A 24,790-nucleotide genomic window follows, 5' to 3' on the forward strand; every position below is an offset into this window, starting at 1 on the left:
TACCTTAAGAGATCAGAATGTCTCGAAGGTGTTTGCTTGGTTGGGTTCGTCAGTTGGAACCTTGACATAAGTAATTTAGAATTCTTATAATCCTTTATTGTTGACTAGTTTCGGTGGAATTTATAAAAAATATAATTCAAAATATAATTCAAAATGTCTAGAAAGGTCAGGTGTTATTTACCCACTAAGTACAACTGTTCAATGAAGGAATACAAATTAAAGAAAAAACTGATAATCCACATAGTGAAGGGGAGCTCACCATTATTGTGCATTAATATAATATAAATGTGAAATTCTTGGTGTTCTCTAAGCTTGGTTGCTTGCTTGTAGATGTTTTTATTATCCAGTGATAATATCATCTAAGCAAAGAATCAAGCTCAGAGTAGTATAAAGAACTGTACAGGCCAATCATGGAATGGAATGAATATAAAATGGCACTAGTATATAAATAATTTCTTTAAGGCTGGAGTATTATTTCCCTTTGGTAATAAAATGCTGATATTTTATTGCAAGAGAATAATTTGTGGACAAATACCATTACATCAGTTCAGGGAGCTGACATCAAATATCAATAAAGGAGAGTATTTGTAGGAAAGTAATATCCCCTTGGTGCTCTCTGACCTCTAACATCAAATATGTCAAAGCCTTCCTTCCCAAATCCCACTGTAGGAGATCGCCAGCCTGAGCCTCATGGAGGGGGGTCAAATGCTTCATTAGTAACGAATCTCTGCGCACCCACAAGAGATATAAGTCCACCCACCTCCTTTATCTCCTGTTTATTTCCCTTGACCGTTAGTTGGTCAGATACTTATAGAGAGCTTAAACTTACAATAAATCTTTATACTCATTTGAACTGCCTAAATCGCTTGATTTCTCAGGCATTTGACACCTAGCTAATTTATTCAGCAAACTGCAGGAATTAATAGATTCACTTTACCCCGTTCAAAGAAAATTGTGGAAATTTTTCTTAGGATTCCTTCCTGCACAATGGAATAAACCAAGATCATGAGAATGTTTTAATTTTTCTAATGTTTTATTTCTTGCCTTTATTATTTTTCTAAATAATTCAAGACAGCAAACATACCTAATAATCTTTGGTCTTATTTTCTTTGCAACAACCCTATATACAAATTACTATATACAGTGCCCTGGAATTATACTTAATAAAAAGCAACTCAAAAATTACACTAAAGGAATCTAGGCAGACTAAATATTCTTGTTTTATATAATTCTTTAGGATGATTAAGATTGTTAAAAAAGATAAATCACACTTCCTAGTAATGTTATGGACCATGCAGATTTTTTTTAACAACAAGATAAAAGGTGCCTGGCACTACCTTCTTCCACAATGTTTTTTGACTTCCGAATCTTGCCACAATATTCTCTGGCAGTCTACTTCTTCCATCTGCTAAAGTACCAATGTAATTACAATTGAGTTTAAAACATCAGTTTACCCACACTTACACTATGTCTTCAGAGTGGGAGAACATTTGGCTCTCATTTAAAAGGCAAAAGAAGCACTTAGAAGTACTGGTAGTTTCCGTGACTTGGTTAAAAATATAAAAAAACCATAAAACTGATGATTTTTGCCTAAACATTATTTTAATAACATTAACCACTTAATAGCACAATAAATACTTTACAATAATGGTATTAATAAACCCCAATAGTTACTCCGTAACTGGGTTCACATAGCATACTAGATCAAGGATAGGTCTCTAGCTATATCCAGCCTGAAACACACCTCCGTGTTTCACCAAAAACCTACCTCTAAGTATATACCTCTCCTCTGCCTGCCCTACTGCTTTACTTTTTCTTTGGTTTTCAGAGCATTTTCCTTCTAGAATCCTATTTTTCCCTCACATCTGCAGCTCTAATTCTTTCATTGACTACCTAGTACTTTGATTTCTCTTGTGGAATCTTCCAATCTTGTATCTCTGTGTGCGTCTTCCTCTTTTCGACTTTCCATATTTCCCCTCTGATTTTTCAGTTGATTCCTACTTTTTCATTACATCAAAATGCTACTTTCTCTCCTTCCTATCCTTTCTGGGTTTCTTCTTGCTACAGATTCAAATTGCTTTACCTCTCTCCCTTCTCTTGTTTTAGCCTTTCCACATATTTTCTCCTAATATTACAACATTGTTCTCCTCTTTTTCCCAATCTTTTTTCTGTTGTCTCTTTTCTCAGCATTGAGGAGCTCCTTCTTCTTCAATCTATGAACTCGGTCCCATGACACCATCTACTGGAGGCCAAACAAACTACGGCATTTTATTTTTTTTACTCTGTAAAAGGGGTAAAGATGGAGAGAGGTCTAACAATATTTATGTACTGAAAACAAAACAATTATACACAGCGCATTTTTTAAAATGTCCCTTCTCACTTTGGAAGCGCAACTCTCAATAAGTCATGAAGCATTTAATGTGCTATTTGAACCAAGAAAAATTGTATACTCTTGAATTAGGATAAATTGGTTTAGTTTGTTCTGTTTATTATATTAAGGCAACAAGGGTTTATGGGATAGTAAGTTGTGTATACCTATGAAATTAGAGTATCTCAATAATGTCCAATTCAAGTTAAGTATGCACTAGTGTGTGGACAAAACCAACCTGTGTTTGGAAGATTAGAGCTTAAATAAAATTAGAGACTGGGTTTTCAAATTGGTTTTCTAACAGAAATTTTGGCTTATAGTATGATGGAATTAGAGGAGGGTGAAAAATAAAAAACATCAGCAGAACCATCTGAAATACAAGGTGATGTAGGACCCAGACTAATTAGAAGGCTGCTAGTTATCTCAAGCTTACAAAACCAGGATCCTTTGTTAACCCATCAAGAACATGCACTATGTAAAGGAGTCTAAACATATCAATGAATATATTTACATTTTTTACATATAAATAGCAGAACACTCTACTTCTGCAGTAAAACTGAGCATCTAATGAGATAGGTCTAGCAGTAGCAGTAAAACAAGGAGGGAAAAACCCGATGAAGTATGTGGTGTCTCTAAAGTGAACAGCCTGGGTCTGAGAAAATCATGAAGCTTTAAACATAAAATATGTCCCAAAAAGTCAAAGGTGCAAGAGACAGAAACAGGTGTGTCACAAACAAGACAGCACAAATTAGGAATGGACCTTAAGTGAAAGTATATAAGAGAAACATCTGGCTTTTTAAAACTATAAGCATCTGTTGTTAATCTATGCAACAAAAAGGCTTGTTGCATGCCTACGGCTAAAATAAAGATTTTCCGTTGCGGTCGGGATCTGAGGTGGCATCTTTTGCAACTCAACAGAGTTCATCTATGTCAAGCCTAGAAACTCAACGGCCCTAAAAGAGTTTTGGAAGATTCCCCCACCCCCCAACGGTATGAAAGCAGGTTCTTCTTGGGCGAAGGTTTGTTAAATGGAGGAGCCGCGTCTGTGTCGAAAGGCACGGCGTTGGGGACTGCTGAGAGAAGCGCCCCCTTTCCCACCGACCCCCGCCTAGCCCAGGAGGCGAGCCGAAACATGCCGGGTGGAGAACTATAAAGCCCGGGGCGGGCGGGGAATAAAGAGAAGCGTGAATAGCATCGAGCGGACGCCTAAGCCTTCCTCGGGAGCCTGGCCAGCGCCAAGGGCCTTGCGGAGGCGCTCACCAAGCCGGCAAAAGGAGACTCTCGACCACCCGCCAAAGCTCCGAAGCCCACCTCTTGCCCGCGGCTCCTTTGCTCACCTGCTGAGGAAAGGGCGAGCAGGCGCCGGAGAAGCGGTGGCAAAAGGCAGCAGAGACTGAGCGAATCGCCCTCCGGCTCCCGACTTTCCTCATTCAGCACCGGGAGTCGCGTATCTGAGGAGGGAGGGAGGGAGGGAGGGGAGGAATCTCCCTTCACACACGAGCGCCGCTCAGGACGGGAGGGGAGGAAAAGCAAGAAGGACGCATGCGCATACCATTCCCTTCTCCTGGAATTCGGCTTGCTGGGAAAAAAAGGCGCGCAGGCGCCGACCGCTTGAGTTCCAATGCGAGTCTATATAGGCCTAAAATCGAAGGCGAGAACGCGTGAGCGCGTGGACCGCATTGCGGGGTGAGGGTTCCATTGGTCATTGCCGAGACTTCCCCCGCCCTTTACCCCTCCCGGTATGGTTTGAACGGGGGGGCAACGGCAAAGTCAAACGGTTCTGCTGGAGTTGCTCCCGCTCGAAAGGAAAACGCTCCCCCCCATTAGGAGGGGGAGTAGCCGCGTGAAGGCGGCCGTTGTCTCCTCGGCATCCTCTGGCCGGCGGCTTTATCTTCCAATTAAGGAAGGGTTTCTTTCTCCCGTTCCCATTTGTCTGTCTTAGAGGAATTATATTGGAATTGGATAGGCCTCGCCTCGCTCGCCATTTGGTCTCCTTGTGTCGCTCTGGGTGCGAGAAGGTGGCAAAGAAACGCGCACGTGGCTGTAAAACCCTAAAAAGAATACAAATACAAAAAAGCCTTTCAGCGAGGTCCGTTTTAAAGAAGGTAGATTTCCCAAATAAATTTTTTCGGGGAGGCACACTTTGAATCTAAAAAGCGCTCGCAACCGAGATGCAGGTTAAAAGAGGCCCAACTGCATCGAGTGTAGCAGTACCGTATTGCGCTATATTTTATTCAAGCACACGGATTTTTCTGAACGCTGAAAGCTAGTGGATGAAGTATTCACCTATTTATCAAGTACAGGAATACTGCAAAGTCCCGTGTTGTGTGGCTTTCACCTGGCCATGGAGAACCTGGAACCCAAAGGTTCCAATCCACCATGTGCCTTGGAAACTAGACCTGGGTGACTTTGGGGCTATTCTTTCTCAGCCTTTTAAGTACATCTGGTACGGTAGTTGTAGGGGGTGGGGGGAAGGAATAAAATCCATTACTGAATGAAAGGTGGGTTATAAACCACATGTCTAGAATACTTGACTTATGGTGTGGTTAATTTTTTTTTCTAGAAATGTGACATGCAAATCGTTGCTATTTTATAGAGGAAAATAACTGAATTGCCAAATATGTTGAAAAAATACATTAGACTTATTTTTTAAATAATGGCTGTAGTTGAAGGACATAGCACTGCATATCATACTTTTACATAATTACAAAGCCATCAGTCCTTCCCTGTTGCACTGGATCATCATTCAAATAGAGGAATTATTCTGCCTACTCCCTAAATTCTAGAGTTTTATGTGCTAAGTTCGTGATACATCTGTCCTCTTGTTTAAATCCTTACCATATGTTTTCCTATACACTTTAATAATCCTGGGTAGTAATTAATCAGCTAGGGTAGAAAACATCTGTTCTTTTTCATTTCTTTTTAACTATAGTTTTGTTGTTAAAAGTCCTGCTTTTTAATAAGTTCAAGACCATCCAAAAATAAATTTTTATATAACCTAACTTACGAATGTTTGCTCTGCAATAACATAAAAAGATTATTTTTGGATGGATTATGCAAATGACAGAATTAGAGATGTATTTATTGGATAGCTGAAGGACATAATTAGAACTAGAGAGTATCTTTATCCTCAGTTTTTCACTGTTTTGTATCTTCTATATATTGCTCTGTGCTGTTCTTTAATCTGTTTTCTTTCAAATTTCTCTCTTTTGTTTTTATTTCTCCTCCCAACAGTTGAATTAATTCAACTTTAACATACAATTCAGATTTAATGTCTAGCTGTGTTTTGACAGCACTTGACTTCTTCAACTTAGCTTTCAGGGTGTGCAAAACATTGAATGTAAACTCACATAAAGAACATGAAATATAGTTGCTTGATTTGTAATTCTAATGTCAGTTATATTGGATTTGATCACAATTAAATTTATAAAGTACAATAGCAGGAAGCACTAGCAGGAAAATACATTTTAAATTTTATATGTCTTTAAGAGGATGGCTATAGCTTATGTATTATTTTTCATTGAACTGAAAATCTCATATAAAGTTATAAATGATTGAACTACTTTAAGCAATAAGCTCTTACAGCCAATGTAGATTGATAAGGCTAACCTTACTGATTGGGCTATTTCACATGCATATTAAAATATATGTTGAAGAGAATGTTTCATTTAATGATTGCATAAATACTTAACTTTAAACAACATCCCTAAGATTCTGTAGCTAAACTGATACCTAAGAACCATTAATTCCCAGGGCTAATGTTAACAGCTCCCAGATTCTTCTTTTTTTTTTTTTAATCCTCTGCAGCTAGCTTGCACTTTTGCAGTTAATACTTCTTATTACTGCTGGCATGAGGATTCCAGGCATCTTATAGCTTGCAGCTGAATTTGCAGTGCAGTTTATTTAAAAACAAAAACAGGAATTAGGATCTAAAATTGAACCCTTAAAATTTTTTTCCTGCAATTTCCCTTTCTGAGTTTAAAATAATTGTATTATTATTGAAAGTTCTGTAGTGATTTTAAATAGTTTTAATTCTCTTTTATTGCCTAATATGGTTCCTTCCCCATACTATTAATGGTTAGCTATTAATTGCTTTAGGAATTTGTTGCAATGTAAAAAATATTTTTATATTGTGCTAGTTTTTAATTGTATTGGATCTTGGACTTTAATTTTTTCATTTGAGGGTTATATAAAACCCAAAAAATTTTCTTGGGAAATCAGAGCAACTTATGAAATATTTCTCCCAGGCAAATCCAATAATGATTAAAATTAAAATTGATTTTAACAATGAAAAACTAAAAAACATAGCTTTGGTGGTGTTACAGGTTATGTGAAAAAGCATTGCATTTTTTAAAAAGTGGGCATTTTGTTCAGTTTTCCTACCTTTATAAGCATGGAAACAACATTGATGCTGCAATTAAGATACACATTTTCTCTTTGGCTATGGTTAATAAATCCAAGAGTTTTCTGTTTGCTTGTGCAATAGTCTTTTAGTAGGTAAATTGTTTTCATCCTGCAGAGTTTTAAATCTAAGGTATTAGTAAAAAAAAAAAAATCCCAACTTTACTGATACATCATGTAAAATATTTTCAATTTCTCCAATGCCCAGCCTGGGGAATAAAAGTCCTTAAAAATTATAAAAACCCAATTTTCTGATTACTAAAATAGAAAACCTTCCAGAAATAGTTCTCCAAGTCCTACAGGTGGAAAGTCGCCAGATTCAACCTGAAATCACACCTTAGTCAATAGAAATGTATAGAGGCTTCCCTTTATATGAAAAACTAACTGCCCATGACTTATCCAATAGATTCTAGATCCAGATCCAATAGAACAATATACAGAGCTCAGGGTTGAACTGTGGAGCAGCCAGCAATGAAAAAGGGGAAACTTAATATAGCTGAATCATTAAATTTAAACCAAATTGGATAACATCAATCTCATTAAATGTAAATGGACCCAATTTGTCTAATGAAAGATTTTAACAAGCTCAAAATACATAAAGCAAGACTGTTGATTTATTAAATGGGGAAAAAATAAGTCAGGAATATATGGTATCGGGAAAAGCAAAGAAAAATAGTTAATATTAAATCACCTTCCTGGAAACTATTGGAACAATTAATGAAGAATTATATTCCAGAAACTAAGAAATGGATCAATATAAAAGAAAACAAAAGTGATATTGCCATAGTTGTTTATTAAAGACCACCCACCCAACCAGATGAAATAGACGAACTCTTTTCCAACCAACTAACAAATGCATGCAGGAAGCACACCACAGTAGTAAAGGGAGACTTCAACTACCCAGATATCAACTGGGAGACAAACTCTGCAGTGAGCTGGAGATCAAACAGATTCCTAACCAACCTAGCCGACAACTTTGTCACTCAAAAGGTGGAGAAGGGAACTAGACGTAAAGCTATACTGGACTTAATCCTTACAAACAAGAAGTGATAGAATCGAAATTACCGGAACCCTGGGCAAAAATGAGCACATTATACTAGAATTTAACATAATGCAAACACCAGCAATAAAAAATAATCCAACCAAGGTCCCAAACTTCAAAACAGCTGACTTAAACTAAGAGAGAACCTAGGAAAAATCCCATGGATGAAAATCCTAAAGGGGGAAACAACCCAGGAAGTGTGGGAAACCCTGAAAAATGTGATCACAAAAGCCCAAACCAGCACAATACCAATGAGAAAGAAAAACAAGAAATCCAAGAAGAAACCAGCATGGCTGCACAAAGAACTCACTAACAAACAAAAAGACAAAAAGAACAAATACAAAAAATGGAAAGGGCTCATAAAGCTGATTACCAGCAGACAGGCAGAGCACGCAAAGACAAAGTCAGGAAAGCAAAGGTCAGAACGAGCAAAAGCTAGCAACAGAAATCAAGGACAATAAAAAAGCTGCTTCCAACATATTAACAAGAAAAAAAATCAAGGAAATTGTAGGCCTGCTAAAGGGAGAAGATGGCAAAGAAATTAGGCAACAGGGAGAAAGCAGAGCTGCTTAACCCATAGTTCATGTCAGTGTTCACACAAAAAGAAACTACAGCCCAATACACCAAAAAAAACCACTGAAAAAGACATACTAGAACTAAAAATTAAAATAAGCAAGAAAATGGTAAGGGAGCACCTATCCAACCTTGATGAATATAAATCACCAGGACCCGACAGAGTTCTGAAAGAACTGGCAGAAGTAATCTCAGAACCGTTGCACCACATCCTCTATAAATCCTGGAGCACCAGGAAGTACCAGAGGATTGGAAAAGAGCTGATGTCCCCATCTTCAAGAAAGAAAGAAAACGGACCCAGGAAAATACAGACCAATCAGTTTAACATCAATACCTGGGAAGATCCTAGAAAAGATTATCAAAAAACAGATCTGCGAACAACAAAAAGCAAACAAAGTCATAACTAGTAGCTAGCACCATTCAAATATAGATCATGCGAAACCAATCTCATCTCATTCTTTGATAAAGTCACTAAACTAGTAGACCAGCGAAACTCAGTGGACATAATATACTTAGACTTCCATAAGGCATTTGACAAGGTAGACCACAACCTACTCCTTGGTAAACTAAGAAAAGATGGGATAGACAACATCACTACCAGATGGCTCTAACTGGCTAACAAACCATACTCTATGAGTAGTCCTCAATGGTACTACATCCACATGGAGAGAAGTAAGCAGTGGGGTACCATAAAGTTCCATCTTAGGCCAAGTACTCTTCAATATCTTCATCAATAACTTAGATGAGAGAATAGAAAGGGAACTCATCAAATTTGCAGATGACACCAAACTAGTAGGAGTAGCCAACACCCCAGAAGACAAACTTGGGATCCAAAAAGATCTTGACCAACTTGAACAATGGGCCCTATCCAACAAAATGAGTTTCAATGTGGAAAAAAGCAAAGTCTTACATTTAGGCAGGAAAAAGCAAAGGAACAAATACAGATTGGGTGAGACCTGGCTCAAAAACAGTAACTGTGAGAGGGACCTTGGAGTCCTAGTGGATGATCACTTGACTATGAGCCAGCAGTGTGCAGCAGCAACCAAAAATGCTAACACAATCCTGAGTTGTATAAACAGGCATGGAATCAAGATCATGAGAAATACTATTACCACTTTATAAAGCCCTAGTAAGACCACACCTAGAATACTGCAGCCAATTCTGGTCACCATACCACAAAAAAGATATTGAGAGTTTGGAAAAAATTATAAGAAGAGCAACTAAGATGATCGGGGCCTGGAGTCTAAAACATATGAAGAATGGCTATGGGATTTGGGTCTGGCTAGTCTAAGGAAAAGAAGAAATAGGGGCAACATGATAGCAATGTTCCAGTATCTGAGGGGCTGCCGCAAGGCATAAGGGGCCAGGTTGTTCACTAAAGCACAAGATAGAATGACAAGAAACAATGGTTGGAAACTGACCAAAGAGAGAAGCAATCTGGAACTAAGGAGAAATTTCCTGACAGTGAGGACAATCAACCAATGGAACAGCTTACCTCCAAAAACCGTGGGCGCTCCAGCACTGGAGATTTTTAAGAGACTGGACATCCACCTGTCTGAGAAGATATAGGTTCTCCTGCTCGAGCAGGGGGCTGGACTTGAAGACCTCCAAGATCCCTTCCAGCTCCTATTCTATTCTATTCTATTCTATTCTATTCTATTCTATTCTATTCTAGTTATTCTAAATAAAGGTAAAGTTTTAACATTAGCATCCTGTTATTCTCCAAATAAAGATACTGATAAAGCCATTTTGAGAATTAAACCAGGAAAACTTTTGGTGTATTAAATCAGAAAAGAGGAGGATGATAACATCGATAAATGAAATAAATTGTTATATACAAGATGGAAATAATAGAAAAACAGATTTTTCCCCAAGAATTCTAAGCATAAAATAAACAAGAAATATTTAAAAACATGCATTAAAGAGTCAGAAGTTAAAGAATTCACAGGAGAACACAAATATTAAACAACCCTTTTACAATTCAAGCGATTAAAGAAACAATAGAGACTTAAAACTGAAAAGGTACCAGATCAGATGGACTTACAGCCAAACATCACACAAATTTAGAAAACATAATTTTATGCTTTGAAAAACGAAATGAACTGAAGAAACCTCAATCATATAGACCAGACATGTCAAACACAAGGCCCGGGGGCCAGATGCGGCCTGCAAAGTGGTTTCATGTGGCCCGCAAAGCCATCCTAGAAACGGAACGGCCCCCGCTGCCTTGGCCCTGGCCCAGACAGGCTGGGAGCCAATGTGCAATTTTGTGGTGGCCATCTATGCTGAAATGCATTCAGTCTTAGCTCTACAAGGCCGTCTAGAAACAGCGAGGAACCAGCCCCTGCCGTATCGGCCCCGCCCCCTGGGTGCATGCTGGGGAAGTGTCACCCTTTGTGAAGAATGAAGAAATGGACCATGCCTTGGCGCTTGCCCTGGTCCCACCCCCTTTTGCCAGAGACCCTCAGATCTGTCCCACTCCTACCTTGGCCCCCTCAGGCACCCTTGACGCGAACGATGTAGAGCTGGCCATGCCCAGCCAGTAGGCCACACCTACTCCATCCACGCCCACCCAGTAGGCTGCACCCACCCCGGCCACACCCACCCGGCCTCCTGAGGCAACTGCAATGCTGAGGCGGCCCTCAATGAAATTGAGTTTGACACCCCTGATATAGACTGTTTCTTTGTTGAAATTTGATTATAAGATATTCACTATATTAGCTGTACATGTAATGAAATTCATTCCCAAATTATACCTAGAAAGTAGATAGGTGACATTCCAGAAAGAAAGATGACGGATAATGGCATTTAATATTAGAATATATTAATTAGAAAATAAATTAGCAATAATATTTTTAGGCATGGAAAAAGTCTTTGATAAGTTGGAATAGAGCTTTCTAAATATAATGACATGGATAAAACAAATACACATGAAAATGAATGAGGCAGTGGAACCACAATGCTCAACAACTAAGATTTTGAGAAAGCTTTGCTTTTCCTCTTTCACTAATTTTTTTTAAAATGATCAAGCTTAGATCTCATACTGCAATTGAATGTGGCAGAGCATGTCACCTTGAAAAATACATTCAATAAGATCCCTGTGTCCTTCAGAATTTGCACTAACTTTAGCCTCAAAAGTGTAAGAAATGGGCAAATTTAAGCAAAAAAACCCCCAAACAATAACTTCATTTGCAATATTTTTCCGAAGAGTTCTCCAGTGAAAGATCAACCAACCAACAAAAAACTATTAATTTAAAAGCCAGGGGACTTGTTAAAAAGATTTAAAAACAAATCAAGATTCCAGTAGCAACTTTTGCATATACTGGAGCAAGCAAACAAACAAAAGGAATTTGGCCTATTATGTTTTGTAAGATGGATTTCCCAAATTTAATCAAAAGTTATATGCCAAGTCATATAACTCACAATTTACAATACATCAGTAAGATAGAACAATTCACAGTAATAAAATATGTTATTTTTGTGTGGAATTAACAGATAGGTAAGTGAACCCCAGTGTTTAAATACTGATATTGAAATAATTGCTCCAGAACAGGTGTTTCAAACTGCCGGTCCATGGGCCAGATATGTCATGCCAAAACCATACCCATCCCAGCTTCAGCAATGGGGGAAAAGTCGTGATATGTTGCAACATGTCACGTGACATTGCGAGTTTGACACCTGCTCAAGAACAACTGGGAGCATAAATATTCTGCAGTCTTTGTCAAATAATAAACTACTAAAACCTATGGAAAATTAGGGCTCAATCTATCAAGATTGCCACACTTTATAAACATTGAAAGGACATTACTATATTCTGTCAGGTTGCTACTTGTCTGAGGCTTACTGTCATAATATTCTTAAAGGACATCCCCATCAGGAAGATTGAGAAGAACTGTCATTGTCTCTTAAGCCAATAACATGGAATTCATTTTTCTTAAAAGATTTTAAAGTTACTTCTATCTAGTGTTTAAACTCTGCACTGATATTATCCAAACAAATCATGATACGGCATGTAATTAAAATAGGACATTTTCAAAAGAAAACATCTCTAAGCTGCCTACAACTCAGAATTGAATATAAGAACTTACAAATGCAATTTGCCTATGACACATTAGCTGCAAAGCCAGCAATGCAGATTTAAAACCAGTATACTAATCTCCTGAAAAGTGAGAACTCCAGAGTTATGGTAGCACAAATGAGGAAAACCTATAGCAATAAAGCCTGGAGAATAGTTTCTGAGAAAGATCTTACTTAATCCTTAGATAAGGTCATGAAAAATGACTCATTAACAGGTGCATTTAAGTTATTTACAGCTTCAAAAATCAATGCCAATGCTTAAACTTTATATATTACTTTTTAATAATTGAATTCCACCCTTCTGTTGCAATTGTAATCCTTAGAGCATCTTTTAACTATGCTTGGAAATGGACCAGGAACCAACTTAGCTTTTTTAAAAAAAACTAATGTAATCTTACCATTGTAATTTCAACTAACACAGTGTTTCTCATCCTTGGCAACTTTAAGAAGTGTGGATTAGAAGTTGAAGTCCACACATCTTAAAGTTGCCAGGATAAGAAACACTGTGCTAACTGAAGTTCTGCATGGTGTACAGAAAAGCCATTACAATAATTTCCTCTGCTGCTCTCAAAGCATTGTTATCCTATGCCAGGATTTTTAGTTCTGGAAGATATAGAGCTAGTATATCACTAATAACTTGTTTCACGCCATAGGAACTACCTAACAATTCAAGGATATTTATGGAATTTCAAGGAAATATGCAAAATCTCAAAAGTTCATTCGTACTGTGAAAGTGAACCCTTATGGGGAATGCATCTATGCCCAGAGTAAGTAAACTCTCTCATCCAACACCAACTTTTTGGGAGTGAACAATAGTTTTTTTTTTTTATTTTGTGCACTGCCATTCCATGGCATTATCCTGGTTGAACTTCACGTATCACAGGTTGACAAGGTTTTGCAGAACTAAATAGTTCTACTATAGCCTTGTCTTCACTATAGGTAGTCCTCAACTTAAGACCACAATTGAGCCCAAAATTTCTATTGCTAAGAGAAACATTTAAGTGAATTTTGCCCATTTTACAACCTTTCTTGCTACAGTTAAGTGAGTCACTGCAGTTGTTAAGTTAGTAATATGGTTGTTACGTGAATCTGGCTTCCCCATTGACTTGACTTGTCAGAAGGTCACAAAAGGTGATCCCATGACCCCAGGATACTACAAACATCATAAATATGAGTCAATTGCCAAACATGTAAATTTTGATCACATGACCATGGGGTTCTGCAAGAATCAGAAATGTAAAAAATGTCATATGTCACAATTTTCAATATCATTGTAACTTTGAACAGTCAAGTGTAAGTCAAGGACTACCTACCTCTTTTTAGTTTATCACAAAGCACTGTTGTGTAATGTGTAGTCCATGGAATATTGCAAGGAAAACCAATTTTGTACTCTTACCATTTTATTTCTTGGGATTTATTTTGCTAACTAGGCTGTTCTCACAATTGTACTATCCTGAAGTCATTACTGGCTTCATTGTTACAGAAGACATATCCAGGCACGACTATTATTTATTCAGATAAAAAAATCTAAAATGAGCAGAATTGAAAAGTTGAATGTCTTTTTACTTTATTTATCTGTCCCATAGAAGCAAAACTGCAGACAAGTCTTATCTGATTAAAAATGTTGTAATTTGTTAGTAGAGCCTTAGTAATATTGCTTCAATATGATCTAGGCCAGCGTTCTCCAACCTTTCTGGCTTTGTGGAGCAGTGAGGGGGGGGGGAAGAGGGGATGGTTCTGTGTGTATCCGCCTCTCGCACAAATGGAGCTTTGCATGCACTTGCCCACTGCTTGTGCAAGTACAGCTGCACTCATGCACAAACATGTTCACCCTCCACTTCTGGGCCCATTTCCAAATAGGCTAAGGTCCAGTAGTGGGCTGCGGCCCAGTGGTTGGGGACCCCTGGTCTAGGCTATGAGTTTCCCAATGGCCATTTCACTCCAGTTGCTTTGGTGATGCTTCCCTGCATAGTATTACAACATTTTCATTAGTAGATCTACAATGATCAGTCTTGTGTTCCAGCCAGCAAGGTATCCCTGCAAGGGAGGAGGGATCCTGCTTAAAATTTTGCATTGTGGTCCAAGATTTGAATAATAAATTTTAATGATTTATTTATATTTCCTATTTCTTAATCGCCCTTCTCCCTTAAAGGGGGGCATTTACACCCACATCTTCTATAATCCCAGTAAATGTACAAAATGTTTTCACCTCATCACCTTGCTGATTCTCAAACTGTTTTTGAAGCAAATATGATTATTGTTTCCTTAGTGTAGTTAAGTGTTTTTTGGGGGAGGGGTTATAATTGGTATGTTGAAAAAGAATTATATCTATATCCATATATATCTATGAAGGGATAGAAGAAAGATATGAGCCCCTGCCTGGTTGGTGCTTCTTTGGGGCCTTTAAGCAATTAGAGGCTAAAGAGCATCTGGCAATTCCCGTCCTACCTGTTGACACTGGAGGCCTCTGGAGGATTGGCAGAGAAGAAGAACTAAACTATGACTGCTAGTACACCAGTCAAGTCTTTGGAAGCTGGCGGTACAGTGCAGTAGCAATGATGGAGCTAGCAGTGTTGGAGATGCTTGGCAGCCAGTCTTTGTGAAAGATGCAGTGGTGGCAATAGTGGTGGATCCTTCTCAGAGGTGAGACATTTGGATGTAGTAGAATGGTTATTTTTTTAAAAAAAGTGGGTGGACCATACAAGGGTGCTTGGTGGGCCACGTGTGGTCCGCAGGCTGTGTGTCGTACAGGCTCTGTTGCACATGCATTTGCATGTAATCTTTTTTGGGCCTGCCTTGTACATTTGAAAAGTGTGATGTCTGAATTTAGTCTCATTTCCCTCTCAGATTCCTCCTCCTCAGAACATGGAACAAAGCATTATCTGCCAAGCCCACCTATATAAAACACAACTGTCTCGACTTTGTTATTTTAGGAGCTGCAATTCTGGCCCTTTTGAGTAAGTCAGCATCTAGAGAAAAACATTGTAGGAGCAGCAGGCTGGGATTGCTTTGGTGAATAAATCTCCTGTGATGTCACTGGCATTATCACCAAATGCCCATAATTCTGAGAATCGTGTTCCATTTTCTCCCCACTGCATACTAGTACAGTAGACCTATTTACTTACAGTGTGGTTGTTAGCTTTCCTGCCACATAAATAGTCTGAATGCTGGAGAAATGAACATCCCTACACCAAAGACATTCAGCTGTGAACAGTTCTCTGGATTCATTAAAAAGCAATGAATAAGTAACAGTTGATTTGAAAAAAAAAAAAAACAGAAAAAACAAGAGAAAAAAATAGATTTACCACAATAGTAAAAAATGCTCTAGGTCCATCTAGTGGAAGGAGAGAAAAAAATTAAGTTACAAGTTTTTGTAGAATGATGCATGAGGAGGAAAAAAAAGGTTTCCTTGCAAAGGACAAATAATTTAACTGAAGTTTATTGTAAATGTCAAGGCACTAAGACAGGCCACCCATTAATTTGCAACCTGTGGGCCTATCAGTGAGAATCTCTTGAGTTCTAGGAATTCTGAGCTAATATTTCCAAAGGTATACACAATGCCATCAAAACCAGCATACTTTGAAGGGTACTACTTGTTCTTCTGAAAATGTCAGCCGTGAATTATCATGATTTTGCAGTGCTTCCATCCACGAACTATAATATCATCTTGACTTTCATCTCTCAAATAGCTATTCCTGGGAGCAGAGAAAGCTGATTGAATACAGAGTAATGTGTATGGGAACACCTCTCAGGACCTTGGAGATGCCCACATACACACGAAACAATTTAGTACTGTAAAATGCATCTATTCATTCTGTCTTTGGTGTATCAAGAACTCATTTCTTTTCTGAGTACTCATCTCTTTAAAATTACTTTGCCTTTATCTTTTTAGTACACTGATGACAGATTAATAGAGTGCTTAGAATTCTTTTTGCTATTTCCTCCCAAACAAATCTTCATCATATCGCTTATGTTCCAAAAAAAGTATGGGTTGTTGTTAACATATATAACCTGCCTTTCCTCTGTGAGTTCATAAGGGGGTTTGGAATCTTCATATTATCTTTACAATAACTCTGAAAAATAGATTGGGCTGGAAGGCAGTCATTGGACCAAAACAAACCAGGCATTTCCACCCAGCTCTATTATCACCTCAGAACTATTCTTATAATGTCTCACAATTGTCTTGATCTGAATCTGAAGGAATAGCAAGAAGAGACCCCTTTCATTAGACTCAGATGTCTACCCTTGACCAGAGCTCCCCAGCCTTCCTTCTTGTCTCTGTTTGTTTTCTTACAATAAAGGGACAGAAGATCCAAACTAGTTTGTCTCACTGGGAAGAACAGCCCCAGCAATTGGAGGTTGGAAATGACAGAGTTTTAGACTTATTAAACTTATTCACTTGGTTCATTATTCAATATACATAGTAATGCATTGTTGTCAATTTCTTGTTTTTCATCATTTGGAGCTATGATGCCAGCCACTATTTCCCAGGGGAAAGAAAAATATGTATTGAACGTTGTCATATGAGAAGCGGGAGTCTGAAATTATTTGCAAAGCACTTTCTCTTTCAATATAATACTCCAGGTTCATTGCTATTTGGCATAATAAACTTAGTCAGTATTTACTTATCTAAACAGATAAACAGAATGACCAGAGACAGGCAAAAAAAGCAATGGGAGCGGGAGCAACTTTCAACTTTCTGCTGGCTTCCCCCTTGATTTTGCTTGTGGGAAACATCATGAGTTGAGGGATTGGATCCAGACTTAATCCACTATTCTACATATAGAGAAAAATTCCTTTGTTTTTGATAACAAAATTCCATCCTTAGCTACATTTGTTCTTGATGGGAAAGAAAAAACTGTCAACCTAATTTTAGTCTAGATCTAAAACAAAGGGAAGGAATAGCAAGAGCAAAAAATATCAGAAGGAGAGGAATGGACAATGCAGCTGCTGATGACAGATGTCAGACCAATTTTTGGGCATGACTCCATAGTATTTATCATGGAGTCCTGTCTCCTTGTTTCCTCTCCTCTCCTCATGGCTCACGCAGATAAGAGACTATTGTGATGTAGGGAAGTGCTGACCATTTCTCTAAGTCTAGCCAAGTAGGACTGAGCAGAGTTTTGTAGGAAATATAATTTGTGAATTGGAATGGCCAGAGTTTGAGTTTCACTTTACATTGGCTAATACTGGGAAAGTAAGGAATAGGAAATAGGGATTGCCACAAAGAAGAGGGAGTTAATCTATTCTCCAAAACACCTGAAGGCAGGGCAAGAAGCAATGGATGGAAACTAATCGAGGAGAGAAGCAACCTAGAAATAAGGAGAAATTTCCTGACAGTTAGAACAATTAATCAGTGGAATAACTTGTGCCCAGAAGTTGTGAATGCTCCAACACTGGAAGTTTTTAAGAAGAAACCGGACAACCATTAGTCTGAAATGGTGTAGGGCTTGATGCCTGAGCAGGGGGATCGACTAGAACAGGGCTTTTCAACCTTTACACCAATTGTACCACTTTTAGGATATGGCACTATTCAAGTACCACCAGTTGCCTAGCAAGATGTCAAAAACTTGATGACCAAAAAAAAAAAAAAAAGGAAAAAAGTGATAAAGTACAGGTAGTCCTCAACTTACAATAGTTCGCTTAGTGACTGTTTGAAGCTACAACGGCACTGAAAAAAGTGACTTATGACCATTGCAGCATCCCAAGGGTCATGTGATTTACATTTGGATGCTTGGCAACTGATTGGCAACATTTGGATGCTTGGCAACTGATTCATATTTATGATGGTCACATTGTCCCAAGGTCATGTGATCCCCTTTTGCAACCTTTTGACAAGCAAAGTCAATGGGGAAACTAGATTCACTTAACAACCATGTTACTAATTTAACAACTGCAGTGATTCACTTAACAAATGTGGTAAGAAAAGTCGTAAAATGAAGCAAAACTCATTTAACAAATTTCTCACCCCTTCTTTTATATCCTCTCCTCTCTCCCTCCTCCTTTTATATCCTCTCCCCCCCTCTCTTTTTATATTAGGGTGTCAAACTTGATTTCATTGAGGGCCACATCAGCATTGTGGTTACTGTTGGGGGGGTGGCCAGCTCAAAATTGCTCAGGTCGGGGGCGCCAGTGGAGGGGATCTGGGGGTCTCTGGTGGAGGGACTTAGGACTGGGGTGGGTGCCAGGGCATGGTCCATCGGAGGAGCCTTGCCACCTCTCTTGGGCTGTGAGGGGAGTCCCAGACAGTGGTATGGACTGCCCAGAGCCCTGGGCAGCAGAGGGCAAGTGCCCAGCCCAGCTCTCGAGTTCCCAGGGCACCAGGACCCCACAGCCCAACCCAGTCCACCCCCACTTCCCCGAGGGGGCATCCAGCTGTGCTATCTCCTCGAGGCTGCTGCTGCTGTGCTCACTCTCCTTGGCCAGGTTGCTCATGATGGGTGCAAGAGGCCCACTCCTTCTCCTTAGCAATAGGATGGGAGACCACCAGGATAGGCCAGGAGGAGGGGGCAAGGCGATGGTGAAAGAATAGAAGGGTTGCTGTTGGCCAAGTGCTAAGGGTTTCCTCAAACCCTCCCGCTCTCTCATTCCAATCTCCCTCCTCCCTCCCTCCCTCCCTCCTTCCTTCCTCCCCTGTCTCCCTCCTCATTCCCATCTCCTTCTTTCTCTTCTCTTCTTCCTTTTACTTCACTGCTTCTCTCACAAAAAGCCTTTTCTCTCTCTCTTTCTCACTCACACGTCGCTCCAAAATCCTTCTCATTCTCACTCACACTTCCCTCCAAATCCTTCCCTTTCTCATTCACACGTCCCTCCAAATTCTTCCCATTCTCATGCACACGTCCATCCAAAATCCTTCCCATTCTCAAGCACACGTCCCTCCAAATCCTTTCCATTCTCATTCACATGTTCCTCCAAAATCCTTACCATTCTCATTCACATGTCCCTCCCAAATCCTTACCATTCTCACGCATGCATCCTTCCAAATCTTTACCATTCTCACTCACACACCCCTCCAAATCCTTCTCATTCTCATTCACATGTCCCTCCAAATTCTTCCTATTCTCACGCACACATCCCTCCAAATCCTTCCCATTCTCACGAACACATCCCTCCAAAAGCCTTTCTTTCACTGCTTCTCAGACAAAAGCCTTTTCCTCTTCTGACTCTTTCTCTGGCATCTCTTTTTTTTTTCTCCTCCTCCAGCCAAAACTGCCTCCTTTTATAGCCTCTCCTGTCTCTGCCCCACTCTTCCTTTCTTTTCCGGATGAGCTGGAAGTGCTGATCCTGGGGCCTTTGTCTTACCCCAGCAGCCTCACAGCTCCTGAGGATTCTCTCACGGCAAGTCCTGAGCTGCACCACTTTGGCTCATTCCCTCCCCCGGTACACTTGGCTAGGTTGGGCAGGGCCACGTACCACCTGCCAGGTGCCAGTGTACCACTGGTGGTAAAAGTAATAGCAATGAGCTTTGCTCTTTGCTAAATCAGGAAACTGGGATGTTTCCTAAGTAGAATAAATAGCCACTTGTAGATATTTGGATATTGTAAGCTCATGTCTCTAGTTTGTTTGAGGTATTGCTTGTCTCTTCTAACTGCATTCCAGTCTCTTCGACAAGGTTTACTTACATGTCTGCATAGATTTGATATGGCAAGCCTCCTCCACTGCTTGTCGCTGTTTTTCATTATTAGGCAGAAGATGTTATATCTTTAAGTAAGCTTTTTAAGATGATTTCTTGTACGTATAAGATCACAATTCTGTGTCAATGCTGCTAACATTAGATGTTCTTGCTTTGACAACAGATGGAAATGCAGCCATTTTCTCTATTGCTTTTAGAATTAGTTGCTACTGGGAGGGGGAATAGGATGAGAGTCTAGCTAGTCATAACAATAATACTTAGTTGTGGGACCCCAAGGACATTGGGCCCAGAGCTGATAGTGTTTTGGCAGGCTGGAGAGCTGAGGAGAAAGCCCGTGCTTCAAGCTAATTGGAGAATGTGATTTATGACTGTTTATTGGAGGAGGGAGTTGCACTTTGTTACTTTGTATCCAGGGGAGAGGAATTTAGTTTCTGGTTTCAACTATGTAGTGCCGATACTTTGTTTCTCGAATAAAAGATTCTTTAAGGTAAACAATGCCTTGAAGTTTTTGTTGTTTTTATTGTTTTAATCTGTTTAGTTTTATAGTTTTAATATGATTTTATTTGGGTTTTAAATTTTGATTGGGAGTTGCCCAAAGTTAGTTAGAAGATGGCTTTGTAAATGTTTTAAATAAATAAACACACCACATAGATAGACGTTCTCCAGGACACTTCAGATCTTAAAATGGTGCACTCATTGCTTTTGTAACTGATTCATCAACTTTGCTGCTGGTCATCCTCTTTTTCTCTTTTCTTTCATTTTTCTCAGTGTTATCAACTTCTCCAGACAGCTAGGTCTTAACATATTGAGTCCAAGATGTAATAATTTAAGCCTGGTCATTTGTGCCTTGGAAAGAACTCTGGATTGATTTGTTGGATGATCGATTTGTTTGTTTCCTTGACTATCCATAATATTCTCAGGAGTCCTTCCTAACACCAAAGTTCAAAAGCATCAATCCTCTTTTCTGTCCTGCAAATTCAAAGTCCAGCTGTTGCTTTAACAGAGTGTACATGTAGTTTCCTTGGTAAAATAAGGAATATTTTGCTTTCTCCCACACGGTGTGAATTGATGCCTTTGACATTGTCACTAGAGTGATTGTCTGTCTTCACCATCTTCCTATATTGTTGCTTCTCAATACAGGAGCCATCTAGATTTAGCTAGGCATCTGGGATTAGCTTCTTGATGTTCTTTGCTCATTCCTCCCAGAAACAGCCCCTGATGCCCCCAATAAGTTTATAACGAGACAGCAAGCAGGACTTGGGAGATGGGGTGGGGGTGACAGAACCCAGAGAGAATGTTTGACGTAAATTCTGTTTATTAATCTTGGAACCTGCTAATGCACCAAATTCTTTTAATCTGCCCATTAATGTTTCAAATACTTTTACAGGATCTTCCAAAACCAATGCTGAGTCATCTACAAAAGTCCTTAACTTAAAAGTTTCTTTAAATATTTACTCTCACAATCCTGCTGTTGTTGTTCATTTGCTAAATTGTGTCCAACTCTTCATGACCCCATGGACCATAGTATGCCAGGCTCTCTTGGCTTCCACTGTCTCCCTGAGTCTGCCCAAACTCATGCCCACTGCGTTGACGGCATTATCTAACCATCTTATTCTCTGCTGTCCGCTTCTCCTTTTGTCCATAATCCTCCTCTTCCCTTGTCTTATATCTCTATTCAGTATTTCAAGAACCAAACGAAACAGTGGGAATTTCTGTCTTGTTCCTTTTTTAATCTTATTGGTTTTTGTTAGATCTCCATTAATAATTATTTGTACTTTTGTGAAGTATAAATTGATTTTACTCATTTTTATAAAGCACTCTCCAAAATTCTTATCTTCCAAAATCTTGAACAAGAAATCCCAGTTAAAATTGCCAAAGGCCTTGTCTGCATCTAAGAAAACCAATGCTGCTTGTTTTTCATTATGTTGCTACAAATATTCCAAAGTATCCAACATATATCTAACATTTTATTAAGATGTAAGCAAAAAATATGGAAATAGAAGTTCAGATAGACTTGAATATTGCGGAAAAGCATTTCTTGATAAAAGTGAATATTTTGCCTAGAATGATGTTTCTGTTTCAGACAATACCTGTTTTGATAATTGATGTGCCATTGTATCAGTGGCAGAACGATTTGTCTACATTTATGTGGCAGGAGAAAAAAACATGAGTTAAATATAAAATGTTACAAGATGCAAAAGAAAGAGGATGATTGGTTCTCCCTGATTTGAAATTTTGCAGCTTGCTGTTTGGCTTGGTTGAAACAGTAGTTGCTGCTGAGAAATAGAAAGCTTTTGGAATTCCAAGGAACCTGAGATTTAAGTGACATGGATATTTATGGTATGACAAAGTCAAGCTTAATGTGGATTTTAAAAACCATATCGTACATGTCATGTTAACAATAAGGAATAGATACAAACCCAGGTTGTGCTTGAAAATTCAAGAATGCTCTCAGCACACAAAACATTTTATAATTGAAAAATAATAAGACAAACCCAATGGATAACTTATTCTGATATAGTAGATTTTTTTTCAAGCGGAAAGTAAAATCAAGAAAGTAACTAGTGATAGAAGGATATACCCTGTTTTCCTGAAAGTGCTACTCTGAAAATAAGCCCTAGCTTCATTTTTGGGGTGGGCCTAATATAAGCCCTATCCCCAAAATAAGCCCTAGTTTTGGGACAAGGCACACACCTAAAAATCAAGCTAGGGCAGGGGTGGGGTGTGTATATCTGCCCTATGCATCCCACACCCACTTACCTTGCAGCCAGGCCTCTCCTCGCCGACCCACATCTTCTGCGGTGTCTTCTGCAGCCAGGCTTGCATTTCTCAGTCATGCGCCTTTCCAGAAGGCCTCTGCAGCCAAGAACCAAGCTGTGGATTCAATCCATAGCTCGGTTCTGCAAGACCTATGCAGCCAAGAACCAGCTATGGATTAAATCCATAGCTCGGTAAATCTATAGTTCGATACTTGGTGGCATAGGCCTTCCAGAAAAGCCTGACTGCAAAATGCGGGCTGGAATGCAGCTGCAGAATGAAGCTGCTCTTTCGGCCCTAGAAGAAGTGGGCCTGATAGGTGGGGCTGTAGGTGCTGGAGGTGACCATAAAAGACACCCCTCGAAAATAAGATCAGATGCCTCTTTTGAAGGCAAAAAAAAAAAAAAAAAGAACCTGGTCTTATTTGGGGAAAACATGGGTAGTTTTCAACAATGAGCTTATATAGGTATTAGATTTATAATAGATAAGAACATGATTTTGAACATTGTAAGACTGAATTTGAAATAGAATTGTGTACAAATAGTGAGCATATAATTGCTGAAATGTATAAACTTTTATTGAAATTTGAAAGAAAAGAACAAGTGAATGAATTTATGATAAAGTGAGCTAAAAATTTTAGTTGTAATATACAGAGGGAACAAAGGGGAAAATATATGTTTGAAAGGGCTAAAATTTACACATCTTAAAAGATTTTTTTTTATAAAATGATGTACCATTGGTATACAGAACCAGAGAAATTGGCTAGAATGTATAAAAGAATATCAAATTTTATTTATTTTTATTTTTATTTTAGAAATAAGAACAAGAAGGAACATTTTATCATTTGACATTTTGAAGATTAATATATAATTGAGATCAGGGGTTTTTCATTTGGAATTGATGCACAAACAGTTGTTTAAAAAATCATGGGATTTTTTTATACATAATAACTGCAGCAAAATTATTCTATGCACAAAAAAGTGGAAAGATTTTGTACTATTCATAATGGAGAAATAGCTGATGAAGGTGATGGAACTTGTTGAGATGGCTAAGTTCTGTTATTTGGTCAAAGAAAAGATAGCATCTGTGTTTATTGTCCCCCTTGTGGACATTTTGCATAAAAAAGGAAATAATGAACTTGCAGTTTATGGTTTTGATGATTATCAGGATAGATTATAGAAAGAAGAAAGTTACTTTGTAACTAGAGTAAAAGGTAAATTTATAATTGTACTTATGATTGTTCTAAAGAAGATTGGAACATAATATACCGATGGAAGGATATAAACTAGTTAAAAGAAACAGACCCAACAAAAGAGGAGATGGAGTTACATTATACTAAAAGATAACTACATCTCTACAGGCCACCCAACCAAGCAGAAGAAATAGATGAACTCTTTGCTAATCAATTAACAATGTATGTAGGAAACATACCATAATAGTAATGGGAAACTTTAACTAACCTGATATCAACTGGGAGGCAAACTCTGCAGCAAGTGGGAGATCGAACAGATTCCTAACCAACTTAACTGACAACTTTGTCATCCAAAAGATAGAGGAGGGAACTAGAGGAAAAGCTATACTAGACCTAATTGTTACTAATAGAGAAGAAGTGATAGAAGGAGTTGAAATTGCCGGAACCTTGGGCGAGAGTGACTACGTCATACAGGAATCCAATATAATGCAAACACAAGCAATAGAATATAATCCAACCAGTGTCCTAAATTTTAAAAGAGCTGATTTTAACAAACTCAGAGCCTAAACAAAATTTCATAGATAAAACTCCTAACGGGGAAAACAACTCAAGAAGCATGGGAAACACTGAAAAATACAATCATAAAAGCCCAGTCCAACACAATACCACTAAAAAAGAAAAACAAGAAATCCAAGAAGAAACCAGCATGGTTGCACAAAGATCTCTCTGATAAACAAAGACAAAAAG

General features: G+C 38.7%; 1 protein-coding gene and 1 long non-coding RNA gene across 5 annotated transcripts in view; one reads left to right on the plus strand and one right to left on the minus strand.

Moving 5' to 3' along the window:
- RALGPS2 (Ral GEF with PH domain and SH3 binding motif 2) overlaps positions 1-3,839 on the minus strand; it is a 122,502-nt gene extending 118,663 nt beyond the window's left edge. For 3 of the 4 annotated variants that reach the window (XM_039337186.1, XM_039337185.1, XM_039337188.1), the window contains exon 1: positions 3,706-3,839. Coding sequence is in view for 1 of the 4 variants with exons in the window: in XM_039337187.1 (XP_039193121.1) it covers positions 3,706-3,798 (93 nt within the window). In the remaining 3 variants the exon portion in view is untranslated. The remainder of the gene's footprint in view (positions 1-3,705) is intronic. The other variant, XM_039337187.1, reaches the window with a different exon arrangement.
- Positions 3,840-3,907: 68 nt separating this feature from the next.
- LOC120305404 lies at positions 3,908-17,755 on the plus strand. Its single transcript, XR_005556034.1, has 3 exons — positions 3,908-4,473; positions 13,115-13,228; positions 14,814-17,755. It is a non-coding gene; the product is annotated as an uncharacterized LOC120305404 (long non-coding RNA).
- Positions 17,756-24,790: the final 7,035 nt, after the last annotated feature.

The sequence above is a fragment of the Crotalus tigris genome, unplaced genomic scaffold (genome assembly GCF_016545835.1).
Source record: "Crotalus tigris isolate CLP2741 ecotype Arizona unplaced genomic scaffold, ASM1654583v1 scf7180000017668.6805642782:7212621, whole genome shotgun sequence".
Taxonomy (NCBI): Eukaryota; Metazoa; Chordata; class Lepidosauria; order Squamata; family Viperidae; genus Crotalus; species Crotalus tigris.